The 19,196-nt window shown below is 33.9% G+C and overlaps 1 protein-coding gene across 1 annotated transcript in view; it reads right to left on the bottom strand.

Annotated features, from left to right (window-relative positions):
• The window catches only part of LOC150101725 (proline dehydrogenase 1, mitochondrial-like), a 234,074-nt gene that overhangs the window by 89,712 nt on the left and 125,166 nt on the right, over positions 1-19,196 (bottom strand). The window contains exons 6-7 of the mRNA XM_090399897.1: positions 6,133-6,320; positions 556-637 (exon numbers count right to left, since the gene is read on the bottom strand). Of these exons, the coding sequence (XP_090256023.1) occupies positions 556-637; positions 6,133-6,320 (270 nt within the window). The remainder of the gene's footprint in view (positions 1-555; positions 638-6,132; positions 6,321-19,196) is intronic.

Below are 19,196 nucleotides of genomic sequence, written 5' to 3'. Positions count from 1 at the left end.
ATACAATATATTTTACTAGTTTTTGTTCTTCAATTTTTAATTTTCCAAAATTTTTAATTTAAAATCTAAAGTTCATTCATCATCTTCATTGTTTACTGATAACATTCATGTTTACTTTTCAGCTGTTGAATGTATTTATATGCAAGTTTGCATAACTGAGTGCCATCCTCAACACCTTTCTCTTATTGTACATTTTGGCTCATCAAGTTTGGCTCCAAATATCTTTTATCCCTAACTTCTAAAATTACACAACCAGGTGTCTTTTAAACTATCTTTTAATATAAATTAAGATTTAATATCAGATAAAATTTTGCCTTTGGCTCGAGAGTGGGGACTTTGCTATTTCTATCACTGTTTTAAATTCAGGCGCAATATGAGACTCTGTTTCAGAAAATTTCTACATATCATAGCAAATCTATCATTTACAATAGGGGGGAAAAAATTGAGCTCATTCTAAATTCACTGTAGAAAAGCATCTTTCTCCATCCTTCCGTCCTTTCTTTCACACACACAAGGCACACACTTTTAATAACAATACATGATGCAAATACTAACCTGGATGTTAGGTACTTTGAATAAATCAGATATCACATAATCCATATCTACAAGGCCACTCCATGAAAACAAATTCATTAAGCTACAAAAATAATAATAAATAAATAAATAAACAGTACAAATTCTTTTGAATAATAATAAAAGCATTTGCATTTTATTTAAAATCATACTGTGTATCTTATTACACAAATAAGCATGATATTTCAGAATTATTTAAGCATCAAAGTTAAATAAGTAGAAAAAGACCTCCCATAGCTCGTAAGGGAAAATGTTGGATCAATTAGAGATTATAAACAAATGTCCAATCCTCACCTTATTGTGATGGAAGTTTTAAATAAGTATTATTTGTAAGCAAGTTAACTTAATAGCCATGTAAATACCAGATAATGAATAACAGGTGAGATTGATTAGACATTTGGAACTCAGCTGAACAATATTCTTTACTGGCTTAAGACTTGTGCTATTTTTATTAGGGAGGATGGAATAACTTCGCCACAGCATAACAGAAATGAAGACAGGATCCACCACCATCATCAGCAATTCTTTCCTTATATTTATGGGAGTGGGGCCTCATTTTTGTTGGGAAGTTCTTCAAGATATCGTGTAAACAAAACAGCATGAAATACATTCCTGCTTTGCAAAAAACTAACCTCTCCTTCCCAAATTATCCTTCCATCCATTTAAACAGTCAACTTCATATCTCTACATTAGTTTTAGCAATTTGTTAGCAATAAAAGGGTATACAAGAATGCATAGAATATGAAATGATGAAATAAGAAACAAATTACAAATAAGTGTAAAAAAAATTATATATATAAAAAAAACAACACCAAAAGAACTGAAGGTAATGTACACAATGAATGTAAGAGAGAAGGCTACCAAAGAGGTAATTAATATAAACTTGAAGGGGGAAGAGATAGAGGAAGCCAGAAGGAAAATGAAAGTACAGTATTTTAAGATGCAAAAACAAGTAATAGCATATTTCTCCAAAGAAGAAAAAATGAAGCTCTGTTTCTTTTCCATCTTCAATTCTACTGAGGACGAGTTGTTCCAGGAGCAGACTTTTCATGTTTGTCTCAATTTAACTAATGAAAATAGTGTGCATTGGAAAGGGCTTGTATAACTGCATTCTGTATAACAATTCTCTAGCTAGAATGACACGTGATCATGTTGTACCATGATGATGATTTGTCTGTTTGCTTACTTGGGAAATGGAGTAAAAACCAAGTTTAAAATAACTTGGTATCTTTAACATATATTATACCCAAGGTAAAAAACTTTCTACATCTAGCTCTCATCCTGAGATTTTTATTTAATAAGGTCAAAGCACCTTTTGGTAACTTGTTTTGGTAAAATACTTATAAGCTCTGTATTACTTAACCTTGGTATTTTTTAGCCTGGTTCCCACTGATGAGACCTCAATAAAGGTCGAAACCGGTCTGGGTAGTGGCCCCTTGCCTTTAACGCATAGCATCATACATCTCCTCAAGGAGATGGCTTTGCATTAAGGGTAAATATTAAGAATAGTGATCAGAGCTTATCCAACTTTACCACGAGTTTCCTAGACTTGTACTACTTTACGGGTTAGTTAGACTTGCATTACATGCAGGCGCAAACTTGACTTATTTGTCTGTTTGCTTACTTGGGAAATGGAGTAAAAACCAGGTTTAAAATAACTTGGTATCTTTAACACATATTATACCCAAGGTAAAAAACTTTCTACATATATATATATATACACACGCACACACACACACACATAATTTTTTTTTTTCTTCTCTACCAGTTTTAATTCTTGACTGGACCTTACTTTCTGGATATGCATTGTATAAAAATATATTCAAGTAATGAACTAATTAGTGAATCTCCTTCCTTACATCACCTCTGGACCAATGACATGGAAAGGTCTGGAAAAACGTTTGCTTTTGCACTGCCATTTCCAAGCCATACAGGTAGTTATTTAGGGCTCTGTTATTTCACCCACCGTCTTTCTATAAAAATGACCTCTCACTGACCTGAAATCCCATCTGCAGTTTTGACTGTGGACAGTACTCTCCACTCATCCTACTCATAAGACAAACCATGCAGTGTTCAAACATTTCAAGCCCCAAGGTCATTACAATCAGTGTTCTAAATACTGATCTTCACACCATCCTTCAATAGGGCAATAACAACCTGATCACCTTCAATGCTTCCAGAACATTAATTCTTCTCTCCTTACTGTTGATAATGCTGGATTTAACAGTCAAAGTAGATCTCTCTTCTCAGACTGACTCTTACTCCTAGCCTTTCTTGGCATAATCACATCACTTTTATATCCTCTTTGGATTTCAAAAAAGCTTGGCATCCTTTTTCATTTAAGATGTCACTTATCATCTGTCCAGCTACTTACCCTACAAAAATCCCAAATCCACCAAAACTTTGGATATTGCTCCATTTAGGATGGTGCATCTAAAATCTCTTTAAAAATTCTTGATGCTGTTCAGAAGAGGGAAGTTCAGTTCACTGACAACCTCTCTCAAAGACTCTTCAGCCAGTATCTCATAGTGGTTGTTTCTATATTCTGTCTCTTTGACAGATGTCAACAGATTACTTTGTTTTGATTCCAACCCATACATGGTATACTTCTATAGGCCTTGTGTCAAAGTGATAAAACACTGGTTAGCAACAGGGAATCTGACTGAATATAGAAATTATTATATGCAGTATCTCTATTGCCTAAGCTGAAATATATTACATATTTACAACTCATTCATAAATAATGAAGAACCTTTATCATGGCTTCTCAACCAAAGGTGAGTTAGCTCTCATACAGAGTTAACATGTTCGCTGCCAACTACGAGTATACTCGTAGTTTGTATATGAGCTTCACAAGCCAACTACAAGTATACTTGTATGTCAATTTACCGACCCCCTATGCCAAACACGAGTTATCCCTTAGTATAATTACCTTAATTTGGACCCTTGGATTCTGAATAAAGCAGAGAGCATGTCTGGGGGCTTGGTAGAAGGGAAATAATTTCAACTAAATTATAGTATATTACATATGTGCCTCAGAAGCCAACTACGAATATACTTGTATATTGATTACCAGTCACCTATGCCAAATGCGAGTTAATCCGTAGTATAACATGTAATTTGTAAATCAATTTATAACTAATAAAATCAATAAAAATAAAAACCAATCAATAAAATAAAAAAGCATTCAGTAAAATAAAAAAACAATTTATTCAAATTAAGAATGGTACATTTTAAAACAATTTTCCATGCACAATGGTGGTTTTTCCTGGCAAACAGGACAATAATAATGTGTTTTGTGTCAGGCGATTCTTTTTTTTTTTGTTGGTGGTAAAATTTCCAAATAATGAAAATCCCGATTCCTCCTGATATTCTCTGATGCTGTAAGCTCATCCATTCCAACAAAAATTGAGATAAATTGATCTCTAAATTTCAATGCACTCATTGCATTTCCAGTAATCATGTTATAAAATTTATGCACATTTTGAATGTATACTTCAAAAATGCATATTGCCAATTTCTTTGGCCATCTAATTGTCTTTTGTAAGGTGGAATAGTATGAAAGCATTTGATCAGAAAGACTGGTGCCTGACATACCCAAATTATAATCCCTAACGATATTTGGTTTTAATTGAAATTTACCATTCCGATTTTGCGCTTCAACCATTTCAAATTTGTGCATATTTGAAATGGAAAGAACTTCCCTCTTATCCTTCCATTTGCTGACTACAACAGGACCTCATCTTTGCCAGACAAATTCCCCTTTCTTTAGTTTCTTCTGAATAACATCTGGTGGATTGTTTTTCCTATTATTTCTCAGCGTTCCACACATGTATGTTTTTCTGTCGGTAAGCAATTCTGTCAGAGCTACAGAATTATAAAAATTGTCCATATGCAATGCATAACCCCTGTCTAAATATTCTTCCATCAAGTGGAATACAACATCATATGCGTGTGACCCATTTTCGCTAAAGAGGATTCAGATTTTCCCGTATAAATTTTTATTTTTATCACTAATCCATTCGATTCGCACAGTTCATAGAATTTCACACCATATTTATGTTTTTTGTTTTTATGTATTGCCGAAACACCAGTCTACCATGCCACAACACTATTGACTCATCAATACATAAGTTTCTATCTGGTGTGTATCTATTTCGCATTACACTATTAAAATGATCTAGGACTGGTCTTAATTTGTGCAATTTATCATTAGCTGTTTGAGAATTATCTGCAAAATGCAAATGACACAATAAAATTTGAAATCGATTTTGGCTCATTTTAGAGCGCCAAAATGGCAAATCGTAAAGTTGATTTGTACTCCAATAATGCTCAATAGACGGTAAATTACAAGGACCCACATGAAGTAAAAGTCCAAGAAATAATTTCATTTCAGGTATGTCTGTTGCTTTCCAGTTTGAAATTCTTCGACTCTTTTTGATCTGGGTTTTGCTCAATATTTTGTAAAGCATATAAATTGGTTTGTTCTACTAAAATTGTGAGAAAATCTTCAGAAAAGTTCAACTAATCTTTTGATACTGAAATTTCCAGTGTCAATTTTAAAACCTGCAGTTTCAACAAAGTCAAATTGTGGGGGCTCTTGTTCTGAATTTTCCAAATAAGTAGATATTGATGTATTTGGCTGGATGCTAACTTCATCTTCAAAAGCTTCTTCATCATCTGAGTACCACTAGAGTTATCTGTAGGATCATCTTCGGAATCGGAACCAAATATTTCAAGAAATTCATCTTCCCTCATATTAGCATAAGCTTCTACTTCTATATCAGTAACTTTTCTTTTACTAGCCATGGCGAAATTGAAGGTTCTTAGAGACTAGAAACTAAAACTAAACTAGACGCAATAGACACCATCGTCAGCACATGTAATATATAGGTGGAAGTGATACGAGATTACTCGTAGTTGGCCTATTAAAAAAAATTCTGTCTGATAAGTCGGCTACGAGATTACTCGTAGTTGGTGTATGAAACAAATTCTGTTTAATAAGCTACGAGATTACTTGTAGTGACCATGAAGACGCAAAAACACTTGGCGTGCGGGAACAAACTATGCCTGAGTAGCATGGCAGCGAACGTGTTAACAAGGTTTTCCTCTCAAATTTTTATCCTGTCAGATAGACAAAGTAACACATGAATATAGGAATAAGAGGCAGAAAATTATGTAGATAAAATAAACCACCTATAATAGACTTGCCTTATCAGCCATGAAGGTAACTTACTTTCATTGCCAATCAGGCATTGCCCATTTCTTTCCAGCATGATTAATTCTATTACCAGTGATATACAAGGGTCCTAATTAAGTGGCTTAAGTACCAATAAAACAATTTTCTCAGATGTATTATATCCCCCCCACCCACAATTATGAATAAGGATGATAGAAACAAGAGGGAATCAATAAGCTAAATGAAAGAACTCAGGGACACACTAAAAACCACAAAGGGTGGGTCCACTGAAAGTTGCTATTGGGGGGGGGGGGCTGAAAAACAGTTACACCACTCATAGTAACTCATATTTTAATGTTTTATTTTATTGACATACATACCCTTTCTTATCATAATCCATATGCTCTAGCCATTGTTGTACATCTTCTGAATGAATATTTATATTATGATCTTCCAGCTTGTGTTCCAAAGTAGCAGGAGTAACATTCACTAAAGCCATATTGCGATCTGCTCCAGTAACATCCTTAAAGAACTTTCGAGTCTGAGCTATCACTTCTGATAGTTGAAGCTAGGATAAAACACCAAATTTAGTAAGCTCAAAGTAAAAGTACACTGATACAGTGGTAACTACTGTCCAAAATTATAATGAACGGTACCATGTACATTATTTTGCAAACTTACAGACACCTGAGTGTTTCACACACCTCAATACACTGACCCACCTTGAACCACAATTACAGATACCACTTTAGCCTTGCTACTGTATACTGATAAACACACAAGTTTATCTTACCCTTGACCAACATTCTAATTCCTCCTTAGGTACTCCACTGGGTTTAGATTAAGCTCTGCACTGGCAAATTTAAGTTTTGCAGTCTTTGCAGGCAGCCTAGTCCTTATGGCATAATACATGCATTACCATTCTCTGATACAATCACCATAGTGTAAGCAACACAGAATTGTCCAGAAGATAACATTCCAATAACATTCAGTGTTCATTTTTCTTTTCACCAAGCACTAAGACATGGGATAGAGTCCAAATCAAGAGATTCCATCATAACACCATTGCCACCTCATTCAACAGATGGGATGATATGCTCTGATAAATATTCTCTTGGCAGCTCCATACCTATAGATGTTCATGTTATCTGAATTGTGCATATTATGATTTTGGTATACCAAAGATTTCCTATCATGGCAAGCTCTGCCATTCAAACTGAACCCGCACATTGTCTAGACTTGTTCTCTGCATTTCTTCCACAGAAATTAAGGTTATATGATTCCTCTAAAAATGATGCTCGCTCTGAACTTGATGAAGATTACACCAATGCATGATAAGAGGAACATGCAATGCTTTCAGCACTCCTCTATTCTTTTCCATCAGTTTGTGTGGTCTACTCGATTGTTTATCAGGTTGATTTTCACTGATAAATTTCCATCTTTAAATGAATAGCGTATAAGGTAGCTGACATTAAAATCACACTGGAAGTTGCTTTTTATATACACATGTTGAGCCGATACATGAGAAGTTGGTTAATCAACCTGCAGTATATTAATACTGTGTATGGGTAATGGGTTGAGAAAGGTTGGTTGGTTAACTCTAAATCATTCCATTCTAGTACTGCACATAATACAACAGAAACTCTAGTCTTTGAGTATGCTACCTTGTTGTTCCTAGTGGTTTGTCACTGGATTGCAGTATTCAAGAAAAATGGAGGATGACCATATAATTTTTGCAACAGCATATACATAGTACAATAACCATTGAATAAAATTGATGAGGCCAATTTTTGAGCAATCTGATACTGTATATAAGAAATCTTAATACAAAGATCATATCATACTTCATAACATCATTATTAATTATAACCCATTTCAATGACAATCATTTTTTATAGGATGCCTTTAAAGGATGGACAACACAAAATGGGGATTAAAATCGTAAATAAATGCAATCTGGTAAGAGAGAATTACATTGGCATTAGAAAAATATCAGCTACATGGACAATCTTAAGAAAGATTACATAAATGATGGAATAATAATGAAAACAGCTAATGGAAAAACCAGGTGGTAGCACTTTGGAATATGTTAGCTTGAATTTGTGCTCTCTTTTTATCATTACCTAAAAGTGATTCTTCAAATTTCTACACTATATGAAATTATAACAATAGGTCCTAAGAGGTTGAAAAATTCCACATAAAATCTAGCAGCAAGAGAGCGATTCAGTTTTTGCTAGTGTAGAAAAAAATTCCACACAAAACCTAGCAGCGAGAGAGCGATTCAGGTTTTGCTAGTCCAGAAAAATTAGTTGAAACAATAAAATTCAGTTGCAAGCAGGACATCATGGAAACAAAAATAGCTTGTAATTTCTGTTGTGGAAACTAGCAAACAGTGCCAAGATCAATGACTGCAAGCAAAACTTATGGCAAACTTTGGTTCTCAATGTCTTCTTTCAGTTAAGCAGTTCGTAAACCTCAAAAATCACAATCTGGAACAGTCCCTTATCACTCTTGATGAGACTCTCCCAAAGAATTGAACTAAAACAAAGCAAGCTCGAAATGATTCATGATTAGTACCTTGACAATAATGCATTGACTGCCAAAAACAATGTAATCCTTTGTAAGCTTTGTAATCCTGTTGTGTCCACAGTGAATGACTATTCATTTTCTACTCAGAAGCAGACAACAGTCATCTGTTTCTCTTAAATGATAACATCAGCAAGCTTGCCAAAAATGTGATTCCTGAGAAACTGTCAGGTGCCACTGCTTTGGGCTGACAAACAAAGAAATAGAACGAACTTCCTGAGTCCGACAAAAATGACTTGTAATACATTGATAAAATGATCTTAATTCAGAACATACAAATAACAAGTTCAAAGGCACTTCAACTCTATGGTGCATATAAGTATGGCTACATCTTACCTTCACTCAGGAAGAATAAGATTGCTAGGTAGTCCACTAAGCCAACATCTGGAAGAAAAATGCCAAAATGATGATAAATATGCAATTAAAATATGCTGTCGATCTCCTTTGGCTAAAAAGCTTGCTGCTCCACTCTATCAAATTCATTTGCTGTCTCTATCACTCTCCTAATGCCATCAACCATTCTGAGTCCTTTGATTTCCTTCACTCCAACTTTCTTAACAGTAAGTTATTTTCCTTGGAATTCACAAATGTTCACAACACCAACTGGCTGCCCTCTTCCAACTGCATAGATCAAGCAGGCAGAGATGTCAAGACACTTCTTATCAACCAACCTCACTAAATGCTCTAGATCTTTTCCTCACTAGAAATCTTAAGTAATATGAACGTTATTTGTTCTCTGGGTAATTCAGCATGGAACACACACACACATAACACAGCCACTGTTATCCACATGTTGTCAGGAAAGAGTGCCAAATGAGATGATCTTCATAACTTCTTTTCTTCATTCCCTTGATTGGACTGTTGTTTATAGCCTTCCAACTAAACATATCACTAAAGTAATTCTTACTAGTGGAAACATTTATTCCTCATTCCATTTTTCATTATTGCCCATGAATTTCAGAGCTTCCAATTGCATCGAGGTCTGCTTTGCAAACTGCCTTCCTTCAGTCTATACACTCACTGTAATCGGATAGGCTTTCTCTATGGTAATGGTGGGTGGCACCCTTTCTCAGCTTTGTCACCAATGAAGGAGAGCCTCAGGTCTACATTCTATCACCTGCCTTTTTTCTCCTATATATATAGCTTTGCAGACAATAGCACACTCCATTCATCCTACTTCTGTTGCTCATGAATTTCAGAGCTTCCAATTGCATCGAGGTCTGCTTTGCAAACTGCCTTCCTTCAGTCTACACACTCACTGTAATCAGATAGGCTTTCTCTCTGGTCATGGTGGGCGGCACCCTTTCTCAGCTTTGTCACCAATGAAGGAGTGCTTCAGGTCTACATTCTATCACCTACCCTTTTTTCTCCTGTATATATAGCTTTGCAGACAATAGCACACTCCATTCATCCTACTTCTTTGAAAACCATGTAGTTCTCATACATTCTTAACATCAAGAGCATCTGCAATCAGTACCTTAAATTTACACTGATCTCTATATCATCCTTCATGGGAACAAGGATAACCTGTTCACCTTCAATGTCACCAAAATGCAGTCCTGCCTTTTCTTTTAAAAATGGGATCTCATCTAAACTTCCCTTGCCTCATTAATACGCTTCTTCTTCTTATGGAGCCATCTTCTATCGAAGGTGAGCGACCATCTTGGCGAACAAACTATGTTCTTGTGTTGATCTGAACAGTTCTATGCTACTCTTTCCTGTCCACGTCTTGATATTGTCAAACCAAGATATTCTTTTTCTTCCTCTAGCTCCTTTGCAATTAATTCTTCCTACAAAATGGTTTGTAGAAGCTGATATTTGTCATTTCTCATGATGTGGTCAAGATATGATGTTTTTCATTTCTTGATTATTTGTATGAGATCTTTGGCTTTGCCAATGGATTTTAAGACATCTTCACTGGTTATTTTTTCTGTCCATTTGCATTAATATGCAAATCACCAAAAAAAAAAAAAAAAAGGATCAGATCTCTCTTTCTCTCTACTTTGACATTTACCTCCAACCTCTCCTGGCATAAACACAACACATCGTATCACATCAATAGCTCATCGGTCTCTTAAAATCCTAAGCATTCTTTTCCACTGAAGAAACTATTTTATGCCCATCCAGCTTAAAATGCTGCCCAAAGGAGAACAATCCAGCTCATGACTGATGAACTTTTCCTCATGAACTCATTTCAACCTCTCACAGATGCAATATTTAAGCTTTGTGTGTCTTCTACAGGTACTTCCATGGTCACTGCTCCAGTGAACTGGCAAACATCTTTCCTCCACTTTCAGTTGGACCTGTTAAAACAAGAGCAGCAGCAGCTGCCCAACATCCCTTTTCAGTACAAATATATCAAATCTGCTTCTCCTTTTCCTCATTTATTCCATCTACCTCTATCCTCTGAAACAGCCTTCCTCATAATGAGTTTCCCAATAACTTCAACCTCCAGGTCTTCAAGAAAAATCTCAATTTCTTTCTCAATTCTTACCTGTACCCTTGTACATGGCACTGATATACTATAGGTTCTTGTATCTCTTCCGTGCGAATATACATATACAAGGTGTGACAATTTAATTCCCAGAAAGCACCTGCAAAAGACCTACATTCTGAACTATACATAAGTGGCCCTCTCTAAATCCCACCCACACCCCATCATGGTGAAGAGGTGAACAGGAGATGTAGGTGAAGTATGTCGGAAGCTTGATCTTCCAGCAGGGCCACATCAATATTCCCAGCTAACTTGGGAGGCTGCCTGATGATTGGGCTAGCACCCCATCATTGGACATAAAACAATATTGCTTGAGAAACCAAGACAAACATGAATCGGATGGAAAAATTGCATATCAATCAGAAAAGGAAAAGAAAATGATACAGAATGGATGGAAAAATTGGATATCGATCAGAAAAGGAAAAGAAAATGATACGGAATAATAAAACTAGCAAGATGGAATGCAAGAATGATTAATGGAAAAGAGGAAGAACTTATACAAGAAATAGCCAAAAGAAACATTAAAATATGCAGCATAACATAAACAAAAAAAAAAAGGAAAAAAAAAGGAAATGGAAACCAATGAACATACAGACTATATTTATATACAGTGGAGTAAAAAAACAAAATAGAGCTGGAGTAGGAATAGTAATACATAAGGAGTTAAATGAAAATATAGAAGAATATAAATATGTAAACAAAAGAATATTAACAGTTAGGATAAAAACAAATAGAGGTAAAATAAATATAATTACAGTATATGCCCCAGAAGAAGGAAGAAAAGAAAAAAACAGATGTTTTTTATAAAGACTTATAAAAAAAACATCTGTTTTTTATAAGTCTTTATAAAAAATAATACAAGAAATAAAAGCAAATGAAAAATTAATTATAATGGTAGACTTAAATGCAAGAATAGGAAATATATCAATAAATGGAATCATGCAAAGATTTAATGAAGAAACAATAAACAATAATGGAGAAACATTAATACAATTCTGTGCAAATAATAAGTTAAAAATAACGAATACATTTTATCAGCATAAAAAACAGCATAAAATAACTTTTGGAAACACAAGAGGACAGGAATCAATAATAGATTATATTATATGTAACAAAGTAATACATCCATCAGAAATAGGAGATGTTAGAGTGTTAGCATTAGAAGAAATTGGAAGTGATCATAATCTGTTAATATGTAAACTAAGACTTTACAAGAAATGGGTGAAAATAAAATCTAAAGAAAACCAACACGATGCGAAAATAAAATTTAAAGTGGAATTATTAAAAGAAAGTATAAAAACATTATACTGCAATAGATTAAAACAAAAGTTTCAAGATAACCCATTAAGCAGCGAACAACATGTAGAAGATAACTGGAAGATTTTTAAAAGAAATTTAAAACATTTTTAAAATCACCAAATTTAACTGAAATAGCAACAAAGAATTAGGGGTAAAAAAAAGAATAACAAAATCAAGAGGATGGACTCCATGGTTTAATGAAGAAATAAAAATATTAACAAAAGAAAAATATCAGAAATATCTACAAATGAAAATTTAATTGAAAACAATAATTAGAATGAATATAAAGAAATAAGAAATAAAGTTAATTAAAAGAAAATAGAAAGCAAAAATCAGTTTTGTGAATCATATACAAAAGAACTTGAACATGATTTCTATGGTATACAGAAACAAATGTGGAGATTTATTAATACACAAAAGAAGGAAGGAGCAGAATATATCCCAATATTAAAAGTAGAAATAGAGAAATTAGAAAATTATTTTAAAAACCTTTATAACCAAACAGTTGAAACAAAAGTAGAACTAGGTAAACAAACAAATCAAGAAGAAGAAATAAATACAACAGAAATGAAAATTGAAATAACAGAAATTGAAAATGCAATTAAAAAATTGAAAAATAGAAAATCACCAGGTCTAGATAATATCAATAATGAATTATTAAAAAAATGGTAAAGAAATTATAATTCAAAGTTTAAATATATTATACAACCAAATAATAAATACAAAAAAGATTCCGGTAGAATGGAAGAAAAGTATAACAATACCAATATTTAAAAAAGGAGATAAAAAAAACCAGAAAATTATAGAGGAATAAATTTATTAAATATCCCATTAAAAATACTAACAAGAATCCTAAATAATAAAATAACAAAGGAAATTAACCTATTAGATGAACAACAAGGTTTCAGAGAAGATAGATCATGTACAGATGCAATATTCATAATCAGACAATTGATAGAGAAAACAATAGAATACAATAAGAAACTATTTATATGCTTTATAGACCTGGAAAAAGCATTTAACAGAATATTAATTGAAGATGTAATAGAAATATTGCAGAGAAGAAAAGTAGCAGAAAACATAATACAAATAATTAAAGAAATATATGATAATAATAGATGTATAATAAAAACACAAGGAAAAATAAGTAAAGAGATACAAATTAGTAATGGCATTAGACAAGGAGACTCTTTAAGTCCAACAATATTCAATATAATAATGAATGAAATAATACAAAAAGTTAATAAAATACAAAATACATGACAGAAAATAAACAACAGAATAATAAGAACTATATGTTATGCAGATGATGTATTATTAATTGCAGAAAATGAAACTCAGCTACAAATATTACTGCATACATTTAATAAAGCAGCAAAATTGTATAATATGATGACATCAAAAACTAAACTAAAACAAAACGTATGACAATATCACAAGAACCACAAAGATGCAAATTAGAATTGGAAGGTACTTCTTCTTTTACTTCACATTATTCCTGCTTCCCATGCAAGGTCCGTGTGTTACTTAGATGCGACTTCTTGTTAGTACTACTCCCAACCGACCTGTCGCCTGGTCTGCCGCTGGGGAATTGGAAGGTACTATTATTGAACAAATAACAAATTACAACTATTTAGATATACAACTGAACTGGGAAGGAAGGTCACATCTAGAACAAGAAATCAGAGAACAAGTTGCAAAAGCTGCAAGAATATCAGGATGCTTGAACGAAACAATATGGAAAATTAAACATCTTAGAGTAGAGATAAAAACCAGAATTCATAAAGCAGTAATCAGGCTTATTATGACATATAATGCAGAAAAGACCAGACACTAGAAAAACAAGACAAATGTTAAACACAGGTGAAATGAATATATTAAGAAAAATAGTAAATAAAACTAGATTAGATAAAATAAAAAATAAAGATATAAGAAAACAATGTGAAATACAAGCAATAAACAATTGGGTAGCAACCCGAAAAATAAAATGGATTGAACATGTGGAAAGAAGAAGTGAAGATAGAATAATAAAACAAGTCTATAGTTGGAAACCAAAGAATAAGAGAAGAACAGGAAGACCTAGAAAAATATTAAAAGATACTATTAAAGAATATGAAGTCTTGGTTGCAACAGATACTACATCTAATAATGCATGAAGAAGAAGAAGACATTAGTGGCTACTGTTGCTTTTGAAGTAGTCCCCATGTACGTTTATATACACTGGTTTAGACAGTGTTCCCATTTTTGGAAACAGGCCTGGAACTTTTTTTCCAGAATACTCTTGAGTTCCTTTATCACATTATGCTGTATATCAGTGATTCAGAAAATCTTTTTCCTTTTAGTGCAGTCTTTAATTTTGGAAACAGCTAGAAATCACAGGGAGCTAAGTTGGATGAATAAGCAGAATGGCTTAATTCGGCAATCGATTTTTTGGCCAGATGCAATATTCTCTCTCTCTCTCACAATGAGTGAACTATGGCTTGGCACATTGTCATGACGGATGATCCACTTGTCAGGCCGTAATTCAGGTCTTTTCCTCCAAACAGAATCTCATAATCTTTTCAGCACCTCTAAATATCATTATTGGTTGACCATTTGTCCCTGTTCAATGAATTCATAGTGGACTATCTCCTTATGATCAAAGAAACACACACCAGCATGGTCTTCATCTGTGAACGTGACATGCATGCTTTTTTCAGATATGGTGAACTTGGGTTTTTCTGCTGCATGCTCTGACATTTTGTTTCAAGATTGTACTGGAAGCACCAAGTTACATCACTCATAATTACTCTCGGAAACATGCTTATTTGCAGAAAGATCAGTCACAAGTGAAGCCGCCGCTGCTTCTGTTCGTCCGTCAAGACCCGAGGCACAAACTTTGCAGAAATCTTTCACATACCCAATTCTTCAGTTAAAATGACCCTGACTGTTTCTTGATTCATTTGCAATTCATCAGCCATTAATTGCACACTTAATTGTCTGTCAGATTGTACCAAATCTTACACTCTGTTCATATTTGCATCCATCATTTTTGTTTTTGGCTGCCCACTTCTGGGGATGTTGTTCACATCTTCTTGTCCACTTTTGAATCTCTTATGCCATTCAAAGACACTTGACTTTTCAGAGCATCCATATCATATTCCACTTTCAACAGCCCCAACATTTCAGTAGCAGTTTTGCCAATTTTCACACAAAATTTGATGTTAACATGCTCCAAATTTCGATCAGACATTTTTACACAAAGTTTACATACAGATCTCTATTGTTTTTGTAATAGCCAACTAGCAAATGGCTCTATCGGCTTGAGGTTTACGCACGCATTAGTTAAAACATGTACAAAGATGATTACTCACGTGAATCCAACCAAATCACCACATAATTAAAATCTTATATAATTAAAAAAAAAAACTCTAAATTTCTCTCACTTATATAAACCTTGGTTATTCAAAAGTATGCCAAGGCTGTACAAGTGAACAACAGAGCATATCATAACTGGCTTTCATCCAAATCTCCATCATCCTTTAATGCTCACCAAAACCTGGAACAGCTATCAACACATCTAAAACTGATTTTGAAATAGCTAAACGGGAAACTTTCATTCTTTCCAAAAGGCTGTCATGCCTACTGATCTCTTGCCAAAGTCATTGGTAACTTATGTTCAACATTGTTCCTATCTATGTTACACCACTTGACATTTCACCATGTCTGAAAAAAGCATGCATGTCAGGTTCACAGTTGAAGCCCGTGCTGGTGTGTTTCTTTGATCATAAGGGGATAGTCCACTATGAATTCATTGAACAGGGACAAATGGTCAGAAAAAGCCAACCTCCTGTCTTCTTATTTCTCTTCAAATTCCTGCATTGATGATCTTGGGAAATAGGCTCCCAACCATTCCAAACACTCAATTTATCCCTTTGACCTTTCACTAGAAACAGATCAAAAGCATAAAATAATAATATTTGGTTTCCAGATCAAGTGTTGATCAATTTTATTAAACTGTGGATTTTATTAGATATGGGGACGATATCTTCATCGTATGGAACAATAACAAAGATGCCCTATATGATTATCTCAAAAAGATCAACTCGTTCTATTAAATTCACTCTGGAACTTGAAAGAGAAAACCAATTACTGTTTTTAACATCTTAATCAAAAAACAAATTGATGGCAGTATAAATCTATCAGTGTACAAAAATCCGACTAATACAGGTCGCTGCATTGTACACATGTTAAAGAAAAGAGCGATTCGCATCACAACGGACAACGAGACCCTTCAAGATGAGTTAAAATTTATTTCCAACAATCTGTATTTGAACGGCTATCCAAGAAGACTAGTCAATAAATTCCTTTTCTCTGAACCACCACAAAGAGAACAAAAAGATATTCAATATATAAAAACGATTGCAATTCCGTTTGTAAGTGGCATCTCCAACAAGCTCGCCAGCCTCCTCAAACAACACAAAATAAGAGTAACATTTAAACCAATAGAATCTATTCATAAACTACTAAGATCTCCAAAAGACAACCATCCTTTCTATAAATATGCTGGAGTTTATAATATTCCATGGTCGTTTGGCTCTAGTTACATCGGACAGACTTCGAGAAGCCTCGAAATCAGGCAAAAGGAACACATTGGTTATGTCAAAAACAACAGACAGGATATTACTGGCCTATCGTCTCAATCTCATTTCTCTACAACTAACCATGTCATTGAGTGGGACAAAAGCTATTCTCCTTACATAGAGGAAGATTACTATTCAAGAATTTTCAAAGCAGCCACAGTTGCCCGTTCTACTGTCAACCTTAACAGAAATCAAGGCCTAATACTCCCAGAAATATGGAAAACCCTAATCAGAACTTTAAAAATGGAAGAAATGAACTTTAATACAAACTACAGAAAGTTCCTTAGCAACAGCTAGCTAACCTTGTACATGCGATATGTGTTCCACTCATGTTCGATACTATTCTATTTGTAAGTATTCTAGTCAGTTTTTTACAGTTAATTTTTGTCAGTTTTGCAGTTACGCATAATTGTGAGATTGTTTAAATTTATAAGTGCCCTGAAGATGCCAACGGTTAAAGTGTGGCGAAACTAGTTGGTTCAGTTTAATAAAATTGATCAACACTTGATCTGGAAACCAAATATTATTATTTTACTAATTTATGATCAAGAAAATACCTTAATGAAGATCAGAAGCATCTTGTCCAAATTTGACAGCAAAAGTCTCCTGGTCCTGAACTGCATTTCTTCAATTGTTCTGAGGGTTAATCTTCCAAAGTTAACTTCTATTCTTGGTAGCATGTTTACACACACTATTTCACAGCCTGGAAATCAGCCTAAGTACAACCTCTACCATTTCTGAGTATGAGAAATCTTTACCACCAAACCACTGTCCAATTTCTCTCAATTTTCTCTAATGGGGAGAACCATCAAAATGGTATGCTACCTTGAAGGTGCTCAACTAATAATCAATTGTCCCCATAGCTTATGCTGCTGCCAATCAAAGGATATGCTTACTTATGTCACACATTAAAAATTGTATTTCTCTTATTATTTCAAGCTCCTGACCAAGTCTGGTACAAAAGTCTATTAAGTAAGCTCCCATCATTTGTCCTGTCCTCAGACTTTTGTGATCACTCTATTTTTGCTCTATGTGATTATGATGTCCTAATGAATCACTAGAGCTCTGGCTAATACAATAATGTAATCATAAAGTCAAACTCTTGCAACTTCTGTGGTAATTATGCCTACTAACCCAATTCACCCTAGAAATACAATATACCAGATTGACAATAAAGAATGGAGAAGTATGTGTTTGTGTGAGAGAGAGAGAATTTATATGCATATATTTAATTCAACTCTTCCTCCACATGGAAGAGGGCAAGCCATTTAATGCATACTGGTTATACATGCTATGTTTCACAGAATGAATACGTATCACTAAGGGATAAAATTAACACTAGTTTAATACTATCTTGTGAAGCTCCATGCATCTATATTTATTAGCATTTTGAGTGGGTTTTGATTGTAGATGCATATATCAAGAAGTCTTTCTTGCCAAATTTGTTGTGATGTAGAAATATCACAACAAAAAACAAAAAAGTAGTTTCTCTCATCCTCCATCTAATCCTATGGGAAGTATCTAAGGCAGATAATTAGTCTACTAGCTTGACAGTCCACAATGACAGTGGAAGATGTATTTATTGTTTATCCTTGTACCATACTAGCAGTTCTTCCAGTCTATCGATCGTAAACAAAATTACAGGAGCAAAACTTCTACAAACAATCTCAGAGAGATTAAATTGATCTTTGGGAAAAGCAGAAAACAGTTGTTAGCTCGGTGTAGGGCTTGAAAGCTTGCTGTAGTGTATTTATGTAAAATCCTCCTTTTTTTATTTTTTTAAGAAGTGTCCTAAATATAGAGACTAGTAATCATCTGTAATCTGTGTTTTGTAAGGATTAAGTATTTATTTATCTCAACAAGTGTTTATTTTGTTGGGACTTACTATTTGCTTAGAAGATGTAGTAAATGTAGTTGAGTATAGCAGCCATGAAAGTTGTTTCAAACAGAAATTTCTGGCTCTGGAGTGTGTTTTCATAATGCCATACTGTTGTGAAAGATGAAAGGGAATTATTCATGAATATACATATGTGTACATCTCTATATGATTATAGGTTGCAAGTGGAAATTTTCCTATAAGAATTGGATTTCAAGATGTTGGCTACTGACATGGTTTAGCAAAGTGTCTAATATGTCTGTGCAGCATGGTATGTCACCATATACATACCCAAATATGTGGGCTTAAGAATAGTTGTATGCAGAAGACCTACTAGTGGTGGTATATGAGTTTCAACATCTAGTGAATCCCATCACTGCTTAATAAATGACTTTAAATTAAACCACATTCAGTCTTTTCTAGCAGGATTCCTAGATTATCTGTTAGCACACCAAAAAAAATACTATTGTGCTATAGAGCCTTTCACAGGCAGAGCCACACAAACACATACACACACACACACACACGCATCCAACCAAATAAAATTTTCCTCTAGTTAGATATATA

The sequence above is a fragment of the Typopeltis vanoorti genome, chromosome 11, assembly GCF_054136105.1.
Source record: "Typopeltis vanoorti isolate ZY-2024b chromosome 11, IOZ_Tvanoo_1.0, whole genome shotgun sequence".
Classification (NCBI taxonomy): Eukaryota; Metazoa; Arthropoda; class Arachnida; order Uropygi; family Thelyphonidae; genus Typopeltis; species Typopeltis vanoorti.
This window is presented reverse-complemented; position numbering and strand designations above follow the sequence as displayed.